Raw genomic sequence first — 19992 nt, 5'->3', positions numbered from 1 at the left:
ATGTCTGACTCTGCATCCAGCTTCCTCCACATCGGGGATATTGTATCCCTGTATGCCGAGGGCACGGTGAACGGCTTCATCAGCACGCTGGGGTGAGTGTACTGTCACTGTCATGCGCTCTGTGCGCACTTGTGCTTTGTGGAAAAGACTGTGAACACCTCCATTGTACTTCTGTGTGCACACATCCGTTAACAGCCTGAGCGAAGCCCCCAGCTTCATTAAAATCTGAAGATGAGGAGTTTAAACTGGGTTCTGTAGATCGACACGTGGCTTCAGGTGTCAGTACTCAGCGCTGAGCCGACACAGTGTTGAATGATTAGTTGTTGACTATCCGTCCCTGTGAGGAAGAGACTGCATTCTTCCATCAGACAACATCAGACTCAACTTTAATCTTGTTTTCTTAACTTTGTAAAATAGAACATAACAAACAAAGACATGGAAGTAAAATAAAGTTAAAGGGTTTATATTTACTGGCACAACAACCCAAAACAGGAAAAAGATAAATACTGTTAAAATAATAACGAATTGGGTTTTTCTTTTGTTTTGTTTTTTTGAGCGGATTTATGTGCACTAGTCTCATCTCAGTTCAGTCTGATAATATAACCGGAGCTGACAGCAGCAGTATTAGCCTCCTTACAAGCTTTAAACCAAACAGAGAGAGAGAGAGAGAGAGACGCCTGTTGCGGTCGTATTGGGAGTGGAGCATTTCAGTGCTCACTCGCCTGACCATAATTTGGCACTTATGTTAAAAAAAAAATGATGCAATACCAGACATGAAATAAGTCCAAACTGCTTTTGTCTTTGCTTTATTCATGGTGTTCTAACTCTCCTGATAGCAACAGGTGCACTGCTGCTGATGCATGTAAAAACACAGAGCACCATGCAACACAATTCAATGGAATTAAATAATATAACTTGATGGCCACTTGTCACCATAACCATTACAGCTTTTTAAGAGAGGACTGGACCGATATCTGATACACTGTTACTTAGTTGTGTGTACCTGGCTTTTAGGATGTGTAGTTCAACCTTGTCTAATATAGTAATAACAGTTTATTGTTTGCAGTAAGGGCTGTTATATAGAAACTCTGACCTGGAAGACTGAGCATGTATCAAGACAACGCTATGATGTCATTGTGTAAATATGCAGTTATTGCTGGTACATGTATGTTTCACAAATTATTGTGCTTTTCATCTTTGCCCTGTTGAAGTGAATTAGTTGTGGATTAATAAATAGTGTGATTAAATTTGGAGTATACCGTCAGCGCCGGTTTCCTCTTCAGATCCACAACAATGCTTCTGACTACCAGGAGTATCATGAATTTAACCTCTTGTTTGTCGCTTCACTGTAGTGGAACTATTTGATAAAGTCATATTATGATTAAAATATGACTGATATATCTGATATACTGCCCACCACTGATTGTGAATAATATCCATAAAGAGACATTAAAAAAGCCTGAAACAGAGGAGTTAAAACTCTTATAGGTCTACGTGCATCGGGAGCGGCTGCTTTAATGCAGAAAGCCTGCAGTTAAAGAAAAAAGAGCAAAGACAATATTTGCAGATGCAAAGTTTCACGGGTGATGGAAAAATAGTCAGTGCAATGAACTGCTTTATCCAGAACTCCAGGGATGATAGACTGACTCTGAGGTGAAGAAGTGTACAGGCTCGTCAGTGTTTTGAAAGAAGGAAGGAGACATATGAGCATTTTTTGTTTTTGTGGAGAAGCTTCTGTGTGTTTGCTTTTCCCTGCAAACAAAGTGTGTTTTTGTGAAAACATACCAGACTTTGTCCTGTGCTGAGAGAACTTGTTGAACATATTTTTTAAATGAAGGATTGGCTTTGAAGCTTTTGGTTTTAGATTTATTTGGGCAGTGTGAGAATGAGTGACACCCACTGAAAGCAGGTGGTGCAGGGCAACAGTGGTGCATTGTGCACCCACTGAGTGTATGTTATGGATGGACATTGCTTTCAGGTCAGAATAGTGAAGCCAGTTTAGAAGTGCTGTAAACCTGAATTATTTTTAACGGCCAGCATCAGTGGCCTTAATGTCTGCTTTGATGGAGGTTAGTAGGAAAGCAGCCCTCCTGCTCTGTGACTTGTGTAGCGTTAGCATCACCACTGCAGCAGTAACAGTGCACTTTATTATAAAGTGGCATAATCACATCACTGAATCTAAATGGATCAAACTGGACCCTTTTTTCACCTTATTTCAGGGGGAAGGAAATCCCCACGGTCACTCAGTGATACCTCACATCTGTAAGGCGACACATGAACAAAACAGTCTGGATGAGAGACCCCGTTAAGATCCCTATCACCAGCGCACCGTGAGATCCCACCTACTCAAAAGTCAGATGGTTAATAATGTTCTTACAAGAGTAAATTTGTGATACTGATGTTGCCGAACCTGTTTTAAAACTTTAACTCACATACTTGATCAAATTTGATGCAACAGTAATGCTGGCTCATTTAAGTCCTAATGATGCTCTAGAAATGCGTAAAAATTCAGCAGCCACCATTGGACCTGTGGGACACTCCAGCAGGACCACCTTCAGTATCTCTGCCTGACCTGACAAGTCTGTCTTTCTATTGCTTTAGCAAACAAGTTGATGACTAGACATTTGCTAGAAGTCATTATTCAGCTTCAGTTACCTGCAAGAGTTAGTTGTCCTGGTGTGAGGCCCCCTGAGGGGCAGCGGTTTTAGGCTTTTGGACAGACTGAAAGAAATAAATACATCCTATTATTAAGAAGAGATGCAGTTATAGTATTTTGCAGAAGTCTTGAGCAACCTACTATTTACGATGATTCCACTCTGTCTCAATAATGTTGAGATCCAGGCTCTGGGGAGGCCATTCCATGACTCAGTGTTTTCCATAGTGTTTTTTAAATACAGATATGCTTTAACTGTACTGGCAGTGCAATTGGAATCACTGTCATGCTGAAAAATGAAGCTATTGCCAATCAGATGCTTTCAAGTAGGTATTGCATGGTGCCTCAAAATCTGATGGTACTGATAGTAAGTTCATAATTCCATCAGTTTTGAAAAAGATCTCCAACACCACTGGTTGACATGTAGCCCCAAACCATAGCAGAGCCTACTCTGTTTTACAGATGGTTGCAGATGGCGGTTGTACTTTCCTGTTGACGTCCTCCATACATATCGATGACAATTTGAACTAAAAATTTCAAATTTAGATTCATGAGTCCTTAAAAGGTGTTGTTACCGACGTTCAGTTTAGTTGTTGTCACAGTAACTGGCATACCTCAGCCTTGGTTTGCTTCCTTAAGAATGGCTTCCTGACAGCCAACCTTCACCTGAGACCACTTGAAGAGGCTTCAGCAAACAGTAGGTAGAACTGGATCAAGTCTAGGGCCAGAAGCAAAACATGCACCACTGTGTTTTTATTGTGTTGAGAGCTACCCTAAGTATCAGGCTCGGTGACATTCCTACAATCATCCTGTGTGATCAGCTATAGGTAGATCTTCAGTCCTGCCACTTCTTTGGTCCTCCACTTGTCCACTTTCCAGCTAATAGCTCTGTGGGAATTTCCTTGTTGGTGCAAAAATACTATTTTAATCGCTGTCAAACAGTTCTTCTCAGTTCTTGAATCTACAAAAACTTTGGTAGTTTTTGTAGGGGTTTTTTTGCCTTAAGATACAGTTTAAATTATGGCAACTTTGCCAAATTTGCTGTTATGTGTAGACATTGATTCATCCCCTGAGTTAGGGACCTTTTATTACTGAATATCAGGGTCAAGTTACTTAACAAATAAAATAAACAAAACAAAAAAAATCTTTGGAAATGTACAAGCACCGTGCTGAAAATGAGTGAAATTAATCACAAAAACAAATAAACCCCCAAATGACATTAACCATATATTTCAATAAGCGATTTCAACAATCAGTACATCCGTGTTATGAACCAAAATGTTTCTGCAGCATATCACAGAGTATTGACTATGAAGTATATCAAGCATGTTGTCTTTGTCAAAAGGGTTTCAGAAATCAGCTAGAGTCCACTAAAGCCTTTTGTAGGTCGAAAGTCTTAATAAGTTACAGGGAGAACGGTCGTGCATGAAGGCTGCTTCAGAGTTAATGCACTCATTACACACCTACCAGCTTTTCTGCTTGTATGTTATGTTTGTTATCGACGAGATCAGAAGAGGAGTGCAATCAGGAAAACATTACTTTATGTTTTAGTGGTTTCTGATTTTTACTAACTTTCTCTTACATGTGTTATTTCAATAAAATTCAAAAAATTACAGAAGATTGAAGTAAAAAAACAAAAACAAGTTCAACAGATCATCTTTTTCCTAATATTGTCCAGAGTCTTCTGGTATTGCTGATGTTTCACTATCTCCAGCACAAACTTTAACACAAACATGCTGCATAGGGTAGTGGCAGCGCTGTCTGATTGCTTGGCAGGAAAAGGAAGTGGTACTCGGCATGTCCAAGAGAGATTTCCATTGCCAGTTTGTGCATTTGTCCCTGCTGTTTTTAGTGTTCGCTTTATGAGGACTTTGTGTCTGGTCAAAACGTTCTTCAGGTTCAGATTTGTTTTTCAGGTTAAGATTAGAATCAGTATTCAGTAACAATAGTGAGGCTTTCATTTTTGCGTTATGGTCTTGAGAATGTGTTATGTCACAGAGTCCTCACAAAGATATATGTACCAGCGTTTGTGTGTGTTTCCTGTACCATGGTCTTACACGCACTCCTTTGAATTTTACTCAGTCTTGACCTTTACAGCTTTATTCATTGACTGCCACACTGATCTGAACAAATACAATAAAAATTATAGGTCACCCTTTAATAACTATGGTGACGTCACAGGCAAGAGTCATGTTTTGCCCACCGATTCGCGAGGGGAGCTAGACAAAATTAGGCAGGTAGTTTGAACATTGTAAGGGGTTTACCTCTATTCTTCAGGGCTGAAAAGGGAAGCCAAATAGGAAGTGCAACAGAAAAAACTTCACTTTCTTCAATGGCAGTTGAGGCAGGGTCTAAAAAAGAAAATCCCCATATAGACCCAGATGAAAACGTCCAGCTTTACAGTGTTAAAAAGAATGTTTATAACCTGGTACAACATACTGTCTTTATCTATATGCCTCAACTGTACAGGCTTTTTTTTAACTGACAGGTTTTTCAGCACAGGCAGTTGTAACTGCTTACTATCTGATGGCTTTACCTTTCCAGGAGTGAGTTAGGTAACATATATTTGTGCTGCTGGTGCCTTTTGAAGCATTTGAAGCGTTCAGGTAGAGTTGTCTGAAAATAAACATGGCCTGCTGTGAAGTACAGTTTGTCTACAAATTCAGTTTAGGTGAGCAAAATTCTCAAATTTAATTAGTACTCTACAGTTTCAGTGTTAACATTATGGGCTGACAGCAGTCTATTCTCTCATTCAGATATGGTCATTTCTGGCTTCAAATAGTCAACACAACAGCAGTCAACACTGAGACTTCAGAATGGGACTTCACCAACCAACACATATGCTCCATATAGTCTAAGCATGAACCCGGGGACTCTAGTAAACTCTGCACCTTTCCTTTCATACAGGAAAGGTGCCTATCATTTTAATAGCTAACAGGGGGGTGGCTGTAGCTCAGGGGGGTAGAGTAGGTCATCTACTGATCAGAAGGTTAGTAGTTTGATCCCTGGCTCCTCCAGTCTGCATGCCAAGTATCCTTGGACAAGATGCTAACCCCAAGTTGCTCTCCGATTCATCCAGTATGAATGTTAGCTAGGAAGCTAAAAGCTTAGAAGGAAGTGCTGGTGTGACTGGGTGAATGTGGCATGTTGTGTAGAGTGCTTTGCGTACTTCAGGAGAGTAGAAAAGCACTTTATAAGAATCAGTCCATTTACCAGAAGGCTTCATTAAGTCAGATTTTAAAATGTCCACATCAGGAATTCCAGACATTTCATGCAAGTCACCATATTCAGACTTGTACACAATGGAAAACATTTATGAAAAAATGCCTTCACCTATCTGTAATCAAGACCCCCAACATATTTAGTTTATCGCATTATAAAACAACGAAAGTCAACAAATGTTCAGATTTATGCAGGTCGAAAATGAGAGTGTTGGGACTTTATTTTATCACCAATGAAGGTGACTCTAGTATACATTTAAAAAGTTTGAATTTTAGTTACACACTAATTTTCCACAATAATGTGAAATTCCCTTTATTGCCACTTTATCCTAGTTTCCACTTATAGTACTGTAACAAAGAAATCTCCTGGGGCCCATAAAACATTTTTAGTATAGTCCCACAGTATAAAATATATATCTGTAAAAATGTAACCACATCAATTATCCATATTTTCATTCTATGTAACCTTTATATCAAAAGGATATCAATGATGTCAAGTCCCCAAACGTCTGTGGTTTGGATAAGCATTACACACTAATGTCGACATGCTAACTGCTCAGTAGTTTGCCTATGCTAGCATCTTAGACAAGAGAAAAGTAAATATTTCTGCACTTCCTCCACCCCTTTAATCAAACAAAAAGAACCTGACCTACCTCAAAGTCTTGCAGTGAAAGAGAACAAAAACACGGTCAGAGTTGAACATTTATCCGTTTGATGGGGGGTTTAACCCACAGTTGTTTTCACATTTTATTGAACTATTATTTAAACAGGAACTCCTTTAAGATTAAAATCTCTCTCTGGGGAGACGTGGCCAGGAAAGCATAGAAGGAAAATGATAGAAATTGACCAGAACAAAAACAGACATGGCACAATAAAACATAAAAAAATAAATAAATAAAAATAACCAAATAGAGAAATATGAGTATGTAATACAAAATCCCTTTTTGGAATAACAGTTGCGCTTTACAGAAGATTTAAACTTAAGAAATATACTAAGGGAATCAATCAAAAGCAGGATTATTTTCCACATGAACCGAGATGGGGATGGTGCTGTTTTGTTTTCTGCAAGTGTTTGCATGAAAATGACGATACACTCCTGAAGAGCAAAAAGGCCTAATCTAATCTCCTTTCATGTCACTCATAAGCCAAATGTGGCACAGTTGTTGATTTCTTTGTTTTATATACCTTAAGGGCCACATTTTGATGTTTTGGCATGTGTGTGGCTTCTGTTCACTCTTTACTTTGAGACATTTGAATAGGGAGTTCCTGCCAGGTGAGACAGTGAGTGAAGTATGAGTGGATGAACCTACTGGTTTCCCTACAGTCAAATTCAGCTGGATCAACATAAACAGGATTCAAACAGAATCACTGCACTGAGCTGCTGAGGTAGTAAAGTGCAACTACTAACAACACACTGCAGACACATGTCATCTTCGCTTTCTCAGAGAGTTTAGTTAGTTGTCTCCTTCCCAGAAAAAAGATCTACTAAATAAACATTGTGAGAGCAACGTGTCAGACTGCGATGATGTGATGGTCACAGGGGAATGCTACGTAAATGTTGAAACATCTCCGGCTCTCCTCCCTGCACAATAATTCAAAGCAGGTGGTGAGTAATGAGAACAATGAGCTGAAGCATCATGAAAAAAATATAATTTTTCTGGTATGCATAACAACAACAGAAATTAAAGGGGCACTCCCTGAATGTAACACTCCCTGCTACAAGAATAGTTGAAGGACATATGCAGAGATACTTCAGGCTGTTTTTGAGTGTTTTAGACAATTCTTTGGTAAAATACCCGTTCTTACCTTTTACAGAAGCAAAAACTGCAGTTTCATCGTGGTTACATTTTAATTTCAGTTATGGGTTCCAGCAAAAATAAAAAAAAATGGAATAAAAGATGTTTTAATTGAATCCCATTTTATTTACATATCGCCAAATCACAACAACAGTCACCTTAAGGCCCTTTATATTGTAAGTTAAAGACCCTTCGAAAATAGAGAGAAAACCCAACAATCAGACAGCCTCTTTTGAGCAAGCATGTGGGGACAGTGGGAAGGAAAAACTTTCAGCATGATTCAGCCTGCAACTGTTGTGACCGGCCTGTTCAGTACCATTTAGTCCTCCTGTGAACTTCCAGTGACTTTTTCACCACTGTTTTTGAATTTATCAGTGAGAGAATAACAATCATCTTCTCAATATAAGAAAAATAATCATGAGGACTCACAAATCATCAAAATCCTGGAAGGAGTGATGACCTGATGAAACCTGCTTCCGGGTCCAAACTACTCTGCATTTATTAAGGCTGTTGTGTTTTCAACATGTTTTAATGCTTTGTATTTTGTTCTATTTAATCTGAACAAGCCCCTAAAAAGTCAGTGATCACTGTCGGCCTCTCTCGGTTTTTATCATCATTATTCATTTTAAAGCTTAGTTTTTAAAAACTTACAATGTAACTACAGCCCAGCCCGTGCAGCAGTATATTAACGACTAACCTCGTATTGCAGTTGTTCTTCTCACTGAAGTTTGGTCTGTTAACAGCATCCTGCCATGCAGTTACATTTGTTCCTAACCATCAGGAACCCTCATCAAGGGGAAAAAAGTTAGTGTTCATCCTCCAGCTTCACTGTGTTTATATACTGTGTAGCTAGCCACCAGGCAGCACATCATTATATACCAGCTAGCCCAACTTCAGTAAACGCCACTGCTGTTTAGTTTCCGGTCTTCATTTATGTGGGAAGTGATAGGAAATACGCCGCTCTCAAGGCGCTGCTACTGCGGCTCTACTCCCTTTCCGATGCAGAGCGGCCCAAGAAACTCGTCTCTCTCTGGGCTGGCTGATGGTGCTCTCGAGCTCACAGAGTGCACGCTGACCTTGCTAGGAACGGATAACGGCGGATTCCTCTTCACTCACGTCTTCCTTCGACAGTTGCCGGTGCGAGCTGGCCTCACCAACTCCCCGCTGCCACGACCGCTGACGATAAGGAAAGGCTACTCTTCATAGAGGACTCACGCTCGGGGAGACTTTTCTGGTTGACTCCCAGAAGAGCCTCGGGAACTCTTGTGTCGTCTTTGCATACCTCCACAATGATATATTATTTAATCTTAAAAAAATAAATAAATTGGAGATTTCCCGCATACCACCAGAGAGAGCCCAAGTATCACTAGTGGTACGCCTACCACACTTTGAGAAAGACTGCCATAGACCACTTAACATTCATCCACATGTTGACTGTTATATTGCTCTAATAAGTCTTATGATGGCTAGGTGACTTTCAGGGTGCCAATGACACCACAAATGATGCCACTTGAGATTCAGCACTTTGGACTACTCAGCAGTTTCACCTCCTGGATGCCAGAGTAGAGCCGCTGCTCCTCCGCATCGAAAGGAGCCAATTGAGCTGTTTCGGGCATCTGACAAGGATGCCTCCTGGGCGCCTCCTGGGTGAAGTGTTCTGAGCATGTCCCACTGAGAAGAGGTCCCGGGGCAGAGTGATTATATCTCTCGACTGGCTTGGGAACACCTTGGTGTTCCCCTGGACAAGCTGGAGGAGGTGGCTGGGGAGAGGGAGGTCTGGGCTTCTCTGCTTAGGATGCTGCTCCTGCGACCCAGCCTCGGATAAGCGGAAGAAAATGGATGGATGGATGGATGGATGGATGGATGTGGAGAAGATGGGACCCAAACCCAGGACTCACACCTTGGTGAAGGCTGGTATAAAGGAAATGTGAACATATGGAAAATAAACAGTTCACATAAACAAATTGAAAACCATGGGTCAGTGACCCATGAACCCTGACAATTACTGTGTTTTGTGTTCACTTGCTGCACTTTTCTCTTCTGTCTGCAGCTGAGTTTACTAAAGTCACTTTGGAAAAGGATCTGGTCTTCTTGGTTCAAAAACTGAAAGGCGTAACTGAGATTTGAGTTGTCACTCAGCATCGTTGAAATCTGTGGCCTGCCAGTTCATTTGCTGTTTTCTGGGAGGGAAACATGGAAAACATCTGTGTTTATTCAAATACCTGGATCCATATTTAAATGTCTCTCCTCCTGCAGCAGAAGAAGGAGGGACAGAAAAACAAAACAAAAAACAACTATTGCCTTGGCATAAATACTGTTAAAACTACTGCGTTTAAAATTTTCTCCATCTCAAAGAAGCAAAGTTAAAAAGGACTTTTATCTATCAATCAAACCATCTCCACGCCTGACTGGGTGCAGTCGAAGCAGAACCACCCAGAGCTCCATCCGGCCGCTGCCTCCAGTTCTGCTGGCGTTCCAAAGCCAGTCAAGGGGAAATCTCTGGGATGCAGGAAGTCTAAAATGAATTCAGTTTTATGAAGTATTATGATAGTTAGCTGTATTTAGGTCAGTTTGTTTTCTTTGTTTTTTTTACTTTCTTCATTTTTCATATTTTGATGGAGTTTGACATATGGGCTGGCGAAAACATGCAGGGATATGGATGCTGTTGTTTTTTTCTTTTATTTTGGTTAAAAAAAGAGCTGAGCTTGAAAATAAAGCTCTCAATTTATGTTCCTACTCTGACCTATGGCTGTGAGTGTGACTGATGAAATAAGATTGACACAAACAGGAGAAATGCAGTACTCAGCATTAGATTGGCAGAGGGCCTTGGTCGTTAATAAGAGCTCAGAATAGAGATGCAGTTGTGGTGGTTCAAGCACCAGGATGTGTGCTGGGTAGTGCTGGGCGATATGGAAAAAATATTTATCACGATATGAATTATTTTATATCACGATAACGACATATATCACGATATACCACCTGACCTGTGGTCATCTGGAAAGTATGCAGTCTTTAAACAGCGAGTGGAGAGGGTGCAGTCTTTGTTTTGAGTTACTGTAAAGCATGTCGCAAATCCGGGTGCACGTAAAGCAGCACCATGTTGCAAACCATGTTGCGAAAAATATCATTTTTTTTATACTTTATTTTCTCTTGCATAAAGTTAAGAGTATGTATAGTGAGAAGACAGCGCTAATATATTTGCACAGGCTATTTAACCCTTTAAGACCTACCATAGAACCAAGTCCGCCAGAGCTCATCTTAACATTTATTTATTTTGAGTGTCTTCATAGTTTTATTTTTGAGATACACAAATTTTTATATACTACAGGAAAAATGAAAATAAATGAATGCAACTTTGCAAAAACACAGCATGTGCATCAAAATAAACTATTTACAACAGTGTAATTTGACTTCTAAGCATCCCAGAAACGATACAGAAGAGCATAAAGTCAAACATGACTTTTAAAAACACCAACATAGACTTTGAAGCTTAAAAAACTACATTTTCCGCGAAAATGACGTCACTTCCGGTTTCGGACAGGTAATGGCGGACATGCGATAGTTGAGCTGACTTATATTCCAACTAGGAAGTGTTATGAACAGCTGATCGGATCAGCAAATGGAATATTCTGGAATATTATGTTTTTGTTGCTGCAAGTCTGGAATATTATGTTTTTGTTGCTGCAAGTGCTTTTCATGCAATTTTTGCAAAGCTATATGTGGAAGGAAACCGTGACCTAGGGCAAGCTAATGGAATAAGATGTAAGTACAACTCCTCCGGTTTCATATGCAAAAAAAAACAAAAAACAAAACATTATTGCGCTATCTTACGTGGTTACAGTTCTACAGGGATTTAAAAATAGTTAGGGAAAACGGAGTGTGCCTGCTCCGACCGCTAGTAAAGGGTTAATGATATATTTTATGTAATAATTTGTAAAATTTGGGTTAAAAACGATAGAAACGATAGAAGACAAATGGCACGATAGACACTTTTCTATCGTCCACACGATATATATAGTCATATCGCCCAGCACTAGTGCTGGGTGCCCTCTAGATGAGGTGTTTCAGACATATCCAACTGGGAAAAGGCCTCATGGCTCTTGTGAGATGGGGTCTAGGCCTCTCCGCTTAGACTGCTGCTCCTTTAAATAAATAGCTCTTATTTCAGTTTCAGATTAATGCACTTCATTAATCAACATCTCTGATCTACTGCTGTTGGGCGCACCTGCAGATTTCTGACTTTCTAGCATCATAATATACAATTTATACCCATTTTATCCTCTTTACACTGTAAGCAAATTAAAAGTGAATCTCTTAATAGCAGCAAGCTAAAGAAACTGGGGGTTCAGGGATTGGATTTATTTAGATAGACTGCGTGAAGGCCTTTGTATGTCAGTCCTGAAATATGTTGTTTCTTAAAATGTGGTCACTTGTAGGGGTGCAGAGCATTTCAGCGGCTAAGTCAACACACCTGAGTTTGTGTGAATGGAGCAATCAAGAGCGCAGGCGTCCTGAAAGACATGCACGCACCTGACAGGCAGACAAAGGGACTCACCGTTCCTCTTCCCTGCTGTTTTTCTTTCCCTCCCTCTTTTTCTCCATTTCCCTTCCCCCAGTCATGTCTGTCCCGTATGTAACAACTGAAAATAAAATAAAATAAACAATAAAAGCAAAGGTCAATCAAATGGACCAATACGGCAAGGCCGGGATGGTGCACTTGGTAAAGTAAATCCGCTGGACATCTTTAGACAACAATTCTGATGACAAAAGAACCAAACGGGATAGGCGAGCAAAAAAAAAAAAAAAAAAGACAAAGGGACTGATTGGCTGTTTTTGTAGCTACGCTGGTATGGGGGGGGGGGGGGGGGGGAATCTCACCTCAAGAGTAGAAAGAAACATAAAGAGGATGTCTGGAAATCACAGGAAGTAGATGCGGCAGAAGGAAAAAAAGGGAGAAAAGAAAACAAAAAGGGAGGCAAGGGAGGATTTTTTCAAAACTAGGGACAGTTTTTTTTAAAGAAAGACAAGAAGAGAGGATTGGAAAATGCCAGCAGAAAGAGAGATGGAAAGAAAAGACAAAGGAAAGGAAGGAAAAATGCAAAATGAAAAGGAAGAGGACAATGATAAAACAGAGGAAGGAAAAGGAAAACAAAAGGAGAAGAGGGAAAGACAGAAGCAGGAAAACCGAATTTACTAAGAAAAACTAAGAAAAGTTTTCGTTTCTTTCTGCTTTACCTCTGGCTTTGTCAGGTAAGGGTGAATAAACTTTTGCTAGTGTGAACTAAACCTGATTTGTGTACCTACCCACTGGCATTCAGCCGAGTAAACAAATGAATGAACGAACACGACAGTAGCCTCTGCACACCATCCACCCTTCCTCAGTTTGATTGTTTGTTTGAAGTGAGCTTATAAAAGCAGCTTTGTGACTGATGAGCCACAAATACGTGGACGTTGGAGCTTTTCACAGTCATTTTGCGGACACCTGATTTGTCTACAGGTTGTGGTTTAGTTTGCACCACAATGCAAAATATTATTCAGATAATGATGGTCGCTATGAGAGAGCTTCAAAACAAGATTCTTTTATACACTCAGTATAATAATGTACAACAATGATGAGTGTGTCATTTTATAGAGTCATGACAAAGGTGAGATCACCTTTTCAAGATTTTCCTTCAGATCAAAGACAAGCAGATGGAGAATCAGTGAGTCAGTGTGTTACACGTGTAGACATGTTTCCATCACTGCAGGGGACATTTCCTGGAGACTTAACTTAAAATGAACCTTAAACCAGGTATTCATTCTTAAATGGAATGATTACATTAACGGGAATTGCTTTTTATCTCCACAAAGGAGTCAAGCCCCTACAATAGGATGTGTGACACACTGGTATCCTGCTGAAAGTAGTTAAAGTGCAAAAGTAATCCCGCTGTGTGCAGCCTCAGTGCATGAAAGTGTGTGTGTGTGTGTGTCTGTGTGTGTGTGTGTGTGTGTGTGTGTGTGCGCGTGTCTGTGTTTTGTAGTCACATAAATCTGTTTACACATACTAAATGAAGCAATTTTCATAAAGTAAATTAAAAGACTTCATTGTTAAGAATTTATAATTGAAGGTGAATATAATTATATTTTATAAGCTGAAATGGAGTTATGGAAATACAAGTGTGTATTTGCATGTGCATGTGTGTGTCAGACTGCCAGAGGTCTTTGCACGTCTGTCTCCTGGTGTTTCCTAAACAGCAATAGTAACAGGGATTTACTCTAATGAGCACACACACACACACGCGGAGTCATGCTCTGAATAGTCAGCTGTCAGCGGCAGATCCTTAAATAGTCATATTTAACACAAAAATCACCAAAAACAGAGAAGACAGACCCAACGGATGAAGCTGTATTTGGTTATGGAAAGTTAGAGCTCCATCACCTTACTTAGTGAGGTTTTGTAATCTGCTGAAACTTCAAGGAAGGTTGAAATATGTTGCAGAGGGTTTTTTGTTTTGGTACGTATGCAAGATGGATGTCACGACACCATGACATCCATCTTTGATTCGGTTGTGAGTACTGCTTTTATTGAAATTCACTGCCAGAGTAAATGAGTCAAAGTAATTTCATGTATTTCACGCAAAACTCTGTTAACGGTGGAGATATATTAGAGAGTAAGTCAATATTTTGTAACTGGGTCAGAGCAGCTACACACCTGCAGCTCTTGTGGGGTGTTCCCAGTCTGCAGTGGGAAGAAATAGTGTTGAACCAGTGACACGGTCACGGATGACCAAGGCTCACTGATGCACATGGGGAGCAAAGACAGGCCCGTGTGGTTTGATCTGACAGACAAACTATAGTAGCTCAAATACTCAAGAAGTTAATGTTGGTTCTGATAGAACGGTGTCTGAATACACAGTGCAGCACACTCTGTTGTGCATGGGGCTGTATAGCTACAGACGGGGTGCCCATGCTGACTAGAGCTGCCACAAATGATTATTTTGATAGTCGACTAGTCACTGATTATTTTTGCGATTAGTCGACTAATCAGATCATGCATCCATTGGACGTACAACGTACAGCTTATTGCACCAGCATGCATCTGCTCTTATATAACTATCATTAGCTTACAGCTTTAAGTGTTTAAGGTATGTGCTAACTAAAAATAAAGACAAGATGATAGTTTATTAAAGTTTAATGAAATTTGCAGATTGTTTCGGTGAAGTTTAATAAACTCAGCCGTCTGCTCCTTGCTGTCTAAAATATAACAGGACACCGGAGTAAATTCTCGAGCATCTCACACTTCTAATCAGCTGTCTGCTTGATGTTTATTCGGCTGTGTAAAAACTATAACTAATCTCAGCCAAACCGATTTACTCAGGAACAAATAAAACACTGAAAAAAGCCAAACAATAACATTTTTAAGTTATCTAAGTGACTTATATATCATGTTTAACCTGAGTAGCTAAAGACGGCGGTGGGTTTGAAAACGATTTGCCGGGAGTCCGGTGTTCTCAGCGGCTCTAGTGAGCCTTGAACCCCGGCTCGCTATCGAGCTGGTGGGTAACAGACGTCTCCGAAAACGTCGGAGCGCTTTTGAAAATATGTGGTGTCTTGATAAACCGAGCAGATATTTGAGGTTTACACAGCTACATTCTCGCCTGAAAATATGTTAAATGTTTATTTTGTGACTCAGAAAGAGTAATATGAGTAATATTAAAACTAACTAGCTGCCGCCATTGTTGGAAACTGAGCAGGGCCGCACTATGAATTCTGGGACAGAGCTACTTCTTCTTCTTCGGGGTTTAACGGCAGCTGGCATCCTTGTACATGCAGTGCTGCCATCTTCTGTTTCAGTCCGTTATTACACTCTTAAATCCTACTACTTATTCCTGCATCTTTTGGGATCTTACAATACTTCAAACGATGCATTAACTATTAAATTAGTCATCGACGATTTTGATAGTTGACATAGTCGTGACTAGTCGACTAATCGTGGCAGCCCTAGTGCTGACCCCGGTCCATGGTTGAAAGCAGCAGTAATGGGCACGTAACCATCAGGACTAGACCACAGAGCAGTGGAAGAAGGTGACCTGGTCTGATGAATCATGTTTTATTTTTCATCACGTGGATGGTCAAGTGTGTGCATTGACAGGTGTTGGGTGCTGGAAAACTTTGGGTCCTGCCATTCATGTGGATGTCACTTTGACACGCAGCTTCTACCAATGTATTGTAGACCACGCACATCCTTTTGCCTTCCCTGGTGGGTGTGGCGTTTTTCAGTGGGACAATGCGTACTGCAACAAAACAAAAATGGTTCCGGAATGCTTTGAGGAAGAAAAATATGCATTTCAGGTGTTGACTTGTCCTCCATATTCTACAGATTTCAGTCCAAATAAGCATCTGTGGAATGCGCTGGACAAACAAGTCCAGTCCATGGATGTCCCACCTCCCAACTTACAGGATTTAAAGGATCTGTTGCTAACATGTTGGTGACAGGTAACACAGCACACCTTAGGGATCTAGTGGAGTTCATACCTCGATAAGTCAGGCCTGTTTTGGCAGCAAATACACACAGACACAGTGTTATATGTCGCTAGACTAATGGGCAGCACGTGCTGATATTGTTACCCTGCACTTTGGTCTTCACATGTTAACATTGTGGTGCGTTTGGGCTCATTATCTTGTTGCAATTTGAATCCTTCACCACAAAGATGCAAACCAGAGGGTGGAGCATGTCTCTGAAGAAATCAGTGCTGCCTTTTAATGGATAGGGTGAACTCCATTCACTGCAAGTTTCCAGCTCCACAGCTACAACCCCCAAGGCTTAAATACCCACCCCCCACCACACTCCTTCCGAATGTTTCTTTAGCAGCCCCCTTCTCTTTCTGTTCTGCATGTCTTAGCCTATCCAAGTATTTCATCTTGTATTCTTTCTTTAGTCATGTATCTGTGATCTAGTTCTCTTCTGTCTCTCAGTGAGGAAACCTCTTGGTCCATTTTGAGGACCAACTGATCCACTTTTTCTTTGTGGGTTTGTGGACTTACTTCCTTAGGAACCTGTAATCTAATCATGGCTGTGACTCTGTGGAAGCCCCTCACTGGGACTAATTTTCTTTTAGTTCTTATACCATGTTTCCACTATCACAATGCTACCAATCATAATGTTTAAAAAGTGCCTTAAACCTCCTTTATCTTTAATGGCCACCAGTAGCTTTTCTGGTTGCAGACGTAGTCAATAGACTGCGTTGCATTATATGGGAAAACGGCTCCTTTCGCCCCAGAAAACATTTGAACATGAAGTTTATTTAGTAAATTATGCTAAAAGGAGAACTAGCTAACTTGTGCTCGTTGGCATAAGTTAATCACAAGATGTTAGCCACTGTGTGTGCAGTGTCCTCACTTTTTACTCAGATCAGCTGGTGAAAACTGTTATAATAACACCTCTTAATGTGCCTGCACAGACCAGTGAGTGTGTCACAGTGGTTAACTAAAGGAAGGCGCCGAACACTCCTAAATAAGAAAACAAAGATGAAATATATATCGTTGCTACATAAATAGTTGCTTCACAAGTCCATCTACACCTAACTGATAATAACCTTTACGAACAGTTCCAGTCTGGTTTCCGTCCTCTGCATAGCACCGAAACTGCTCTTATAAAAATAACAAACGATCTTGTTATGGCAGCTCATTCTGGTCTCCTCTTCATTCTTATTCTCCTTGATCTGAGTGCAGCCTTTGACACCATCTCTTACCCCATTCTTCTTAGCAGATTAGCTTCTATTGGCCTCTCTCATACTCCATTAGCCTGGTTTAAATCATACCTGTCTGACCGCACTCAGTTTATTCAATTAAAATCCTTCACTTCTCAACCTTCTCCTCTATCTACTGGGGTGCCCCAGGGATCTGTCCTTAGGCCCCTGCTTTTCATTATTTACCTTCTTCCACTCTGACACATTTTTCGTAAATATAACATTCAGTTCCACTGCTATGCCGATGACACCCAGCTTTACCTCTCTACCAAACCCGATTCTACTCTTCCTCCACCCTCCCTTACCCTCTGCTTGGCTGAACTCAATTCTTGGTTCTCCTCCAACTTCCTTAAACTCAACAGCAATAAATCAGAATTTCTCCTGGTTGGCACTAAACTATCGCTATCCAGAATTAATGATTTTTTCTCTCACTATCAGTAATTCGTCAGTTCCTATCTCTCCCTCTGTGAAAAGCTTGGGTGTCATTCTCGACAGTATCAATGTCACATGTGCAGCATATTTTCAACTACATAACATCAATCGCCTCCGCCCTTTCCTCACTCCTCATGCTACTACCATTCCATTATCTCTTGAATTGACTACTGTAATTAACTATTATTTGGCCTTACACAAAAATCCATTAACAAGCTCCAACGTGTCCAGAACTCTGCTGCCCGTATTATTACTAGGACTTCCTCTAAAACCAAACCTGAAGCAGCTTCACTGTCTCCCGGTTAAATTTCTCATTCATTTTAAAATAATCCTTTATACATTTAAGGCTATTCATTCTCTCTCTCCACCATACCTTTCTGATTTAGTACAGATGAACTTCCCATCCCGGTGCCTCAGATCTTCATCTTCTCTTTCTCTCTCTGTTCCTTCCACTCGTCTGATTACAATGGGGGGCAGGGCTTTTAGTTGCTCTGCCCCTCGACTTTGGAATTTCTTACCCCCTGACCTCAGAAACATTACTTCATTCCCTCTTTTTAAATCCACCCTCAAAACTCACCTGTTTAAAATTGCTTATGTTTAAACCTCTGCATGCTCTTAACTTTTATCTGTTACTCTTATTATTGTGTATATTTCCAGTTTTTCTGTTTATATATATATATATATATATATATATATATATATCAGTGGTTCTTAACCTTGTTGGAGACACCGAACCCCACCAGTTTCATATGCGCATTCACCGAACCCCTCTTTAGTGAAATTTTTTTTTTTTCAAATTCAAGACATAGATATGTTTTTTTACTGGTGCACAAAATGATCCGTGCATGAACATCACCTTGTTCAAAGAACAAAACCAACACAATGCATGAACTTACAAGAAATTACATACCTGCAAATCAGTGTGACTTCTGCTGTTGCCTTTGAGAGGCCAGTTCAGATATGCGTGGCTTCACCTTGGCAGGTGCCAGTCTCATGTCATTTTCACAGAAAAGTCTGTTCCTTTTCTTCGTTTTTATGTCCAGCATCGTCGAAAAGGATTGCTCGCAAAGATATGTTGTAACAAATGGTATAAAAAAATCCAGGGCTTTCTTAGCTGAAATGCGCTGAAAATGCGGTGCCTCAGAGCACTATTTCGCACATAGTTCACACATTCCACCACAGTTTTTAATACTTCTGCCATTGTTGGAGGAAAGTTTTTTGTTGCCAATGCATGCCTGTGCAAAATACAATGAGTCACAATGATGTGTGGTGCATCGGCTTTTACTAGCGCACCAAAGCCAGAGTTTCTTCCCAGCATGACTGGAGCTCCGTCCGTACAAACTGCAGAAACCATGTCCCATGAAAGATTGTTGTCTCTGAAGAAGTCATCCACAAGCTTCTTCACATCGGCTGCCTTAGTTGTTGTTGTAAGAGGCTTACAAAATAAAAAATCTTCTTTTATCATGTCATCTTTCACATAGTCCACAAAAACAGTAAGCTGGCTTAGATTAGCAACGTCTGTGCTCTCATCGAGTTGAAGGCTGAATTTTGCCGGGCTTGAAATCAGATCAGCGACTACTTGAGCCAAGATGTCTTTACTCATGTCTTCTATTCTGTCGCTGACGGTGTCATTTGAAAGAGGAATTTGGGATAATTTACCTTCGGCCGCTGTTCCGAGAATCAGATTTGCCATCTTTAACGCAGCTGGTTTCACGAGTGTTTCACCAATGGTGTGTGGCTTGCCCTGCTTTGCGATCAGGTAAGCAACTTCGTACGATGCTGTGAGGATCGGTTTGTTAACGGCTACAAATCCAAGAGCAGGCAGAGTGGGCCTTTCACCGAATCTGGCTCTCTTCACCTTGAACTCAGCAAGTGTTGTGTTCTTGTATTCCCCGTCTCCATGCAGCTTCAAGAAGTGTTCCTTTAGTTTTGCCGGTGCGAGACTACAGTTGCTCAACTTGGCGTTGCAAATCATGCAGATAGGACGCTCACTCCCATCACGTTCCGTGATACATGTGAATCCATACTGTACATATTCGTCCGACCACTTTCTTCTTTTGCCCGACATAGTTAGTATGGATTAAAATGTTAAAATAAATCACACGAAGTACTACCACTACATTCACCTGTTGACTACTGCGCGCGCTACATTCCCCGCAGCC

General features: G+C 40.6%; 1 protein-coding gene across 1 annotated transcript in view; it reads left to right on the top strand.

Annotated features, from left to right (window-relative positions):
* Positions 1-19992, top strand: part of itpr3 (inositol 1,4,5-trisphosphate receptor, type 3) — a 75840-nt gene continuing 55848 nt past the window's right edge. Inside the window, exon 1 of the mRNA XM_063463154.1 lies at positions 1-92. Within this exon, the coding sequence (XP_063319224.1) occupies positions 1-92 (92 nt within the window). The remainder of the gene's footprint in view (positions 93-19992) is intronic.

This window comes from Pelmatolapia mariae, linkage group LG20 (assembly GCF_036321145.2).
Source record: "Pelmatolapia mariae isolate MD_Pm_ZW linkage group LG20, Pm_UMD_F_2, whole genome shotgun sequence".
Taxonomy (NCBI): Eukaryota; Metazoa; Chordata; class Actinopteri; order Cichliformes; family Cichlidae; genus Pelmatolapia; species Pelmatolapia mariae.
Note: the sequence above shows the minus strand (reverse complement) of the source record. Positions and strands in the feature narration are given on the sequence as shown.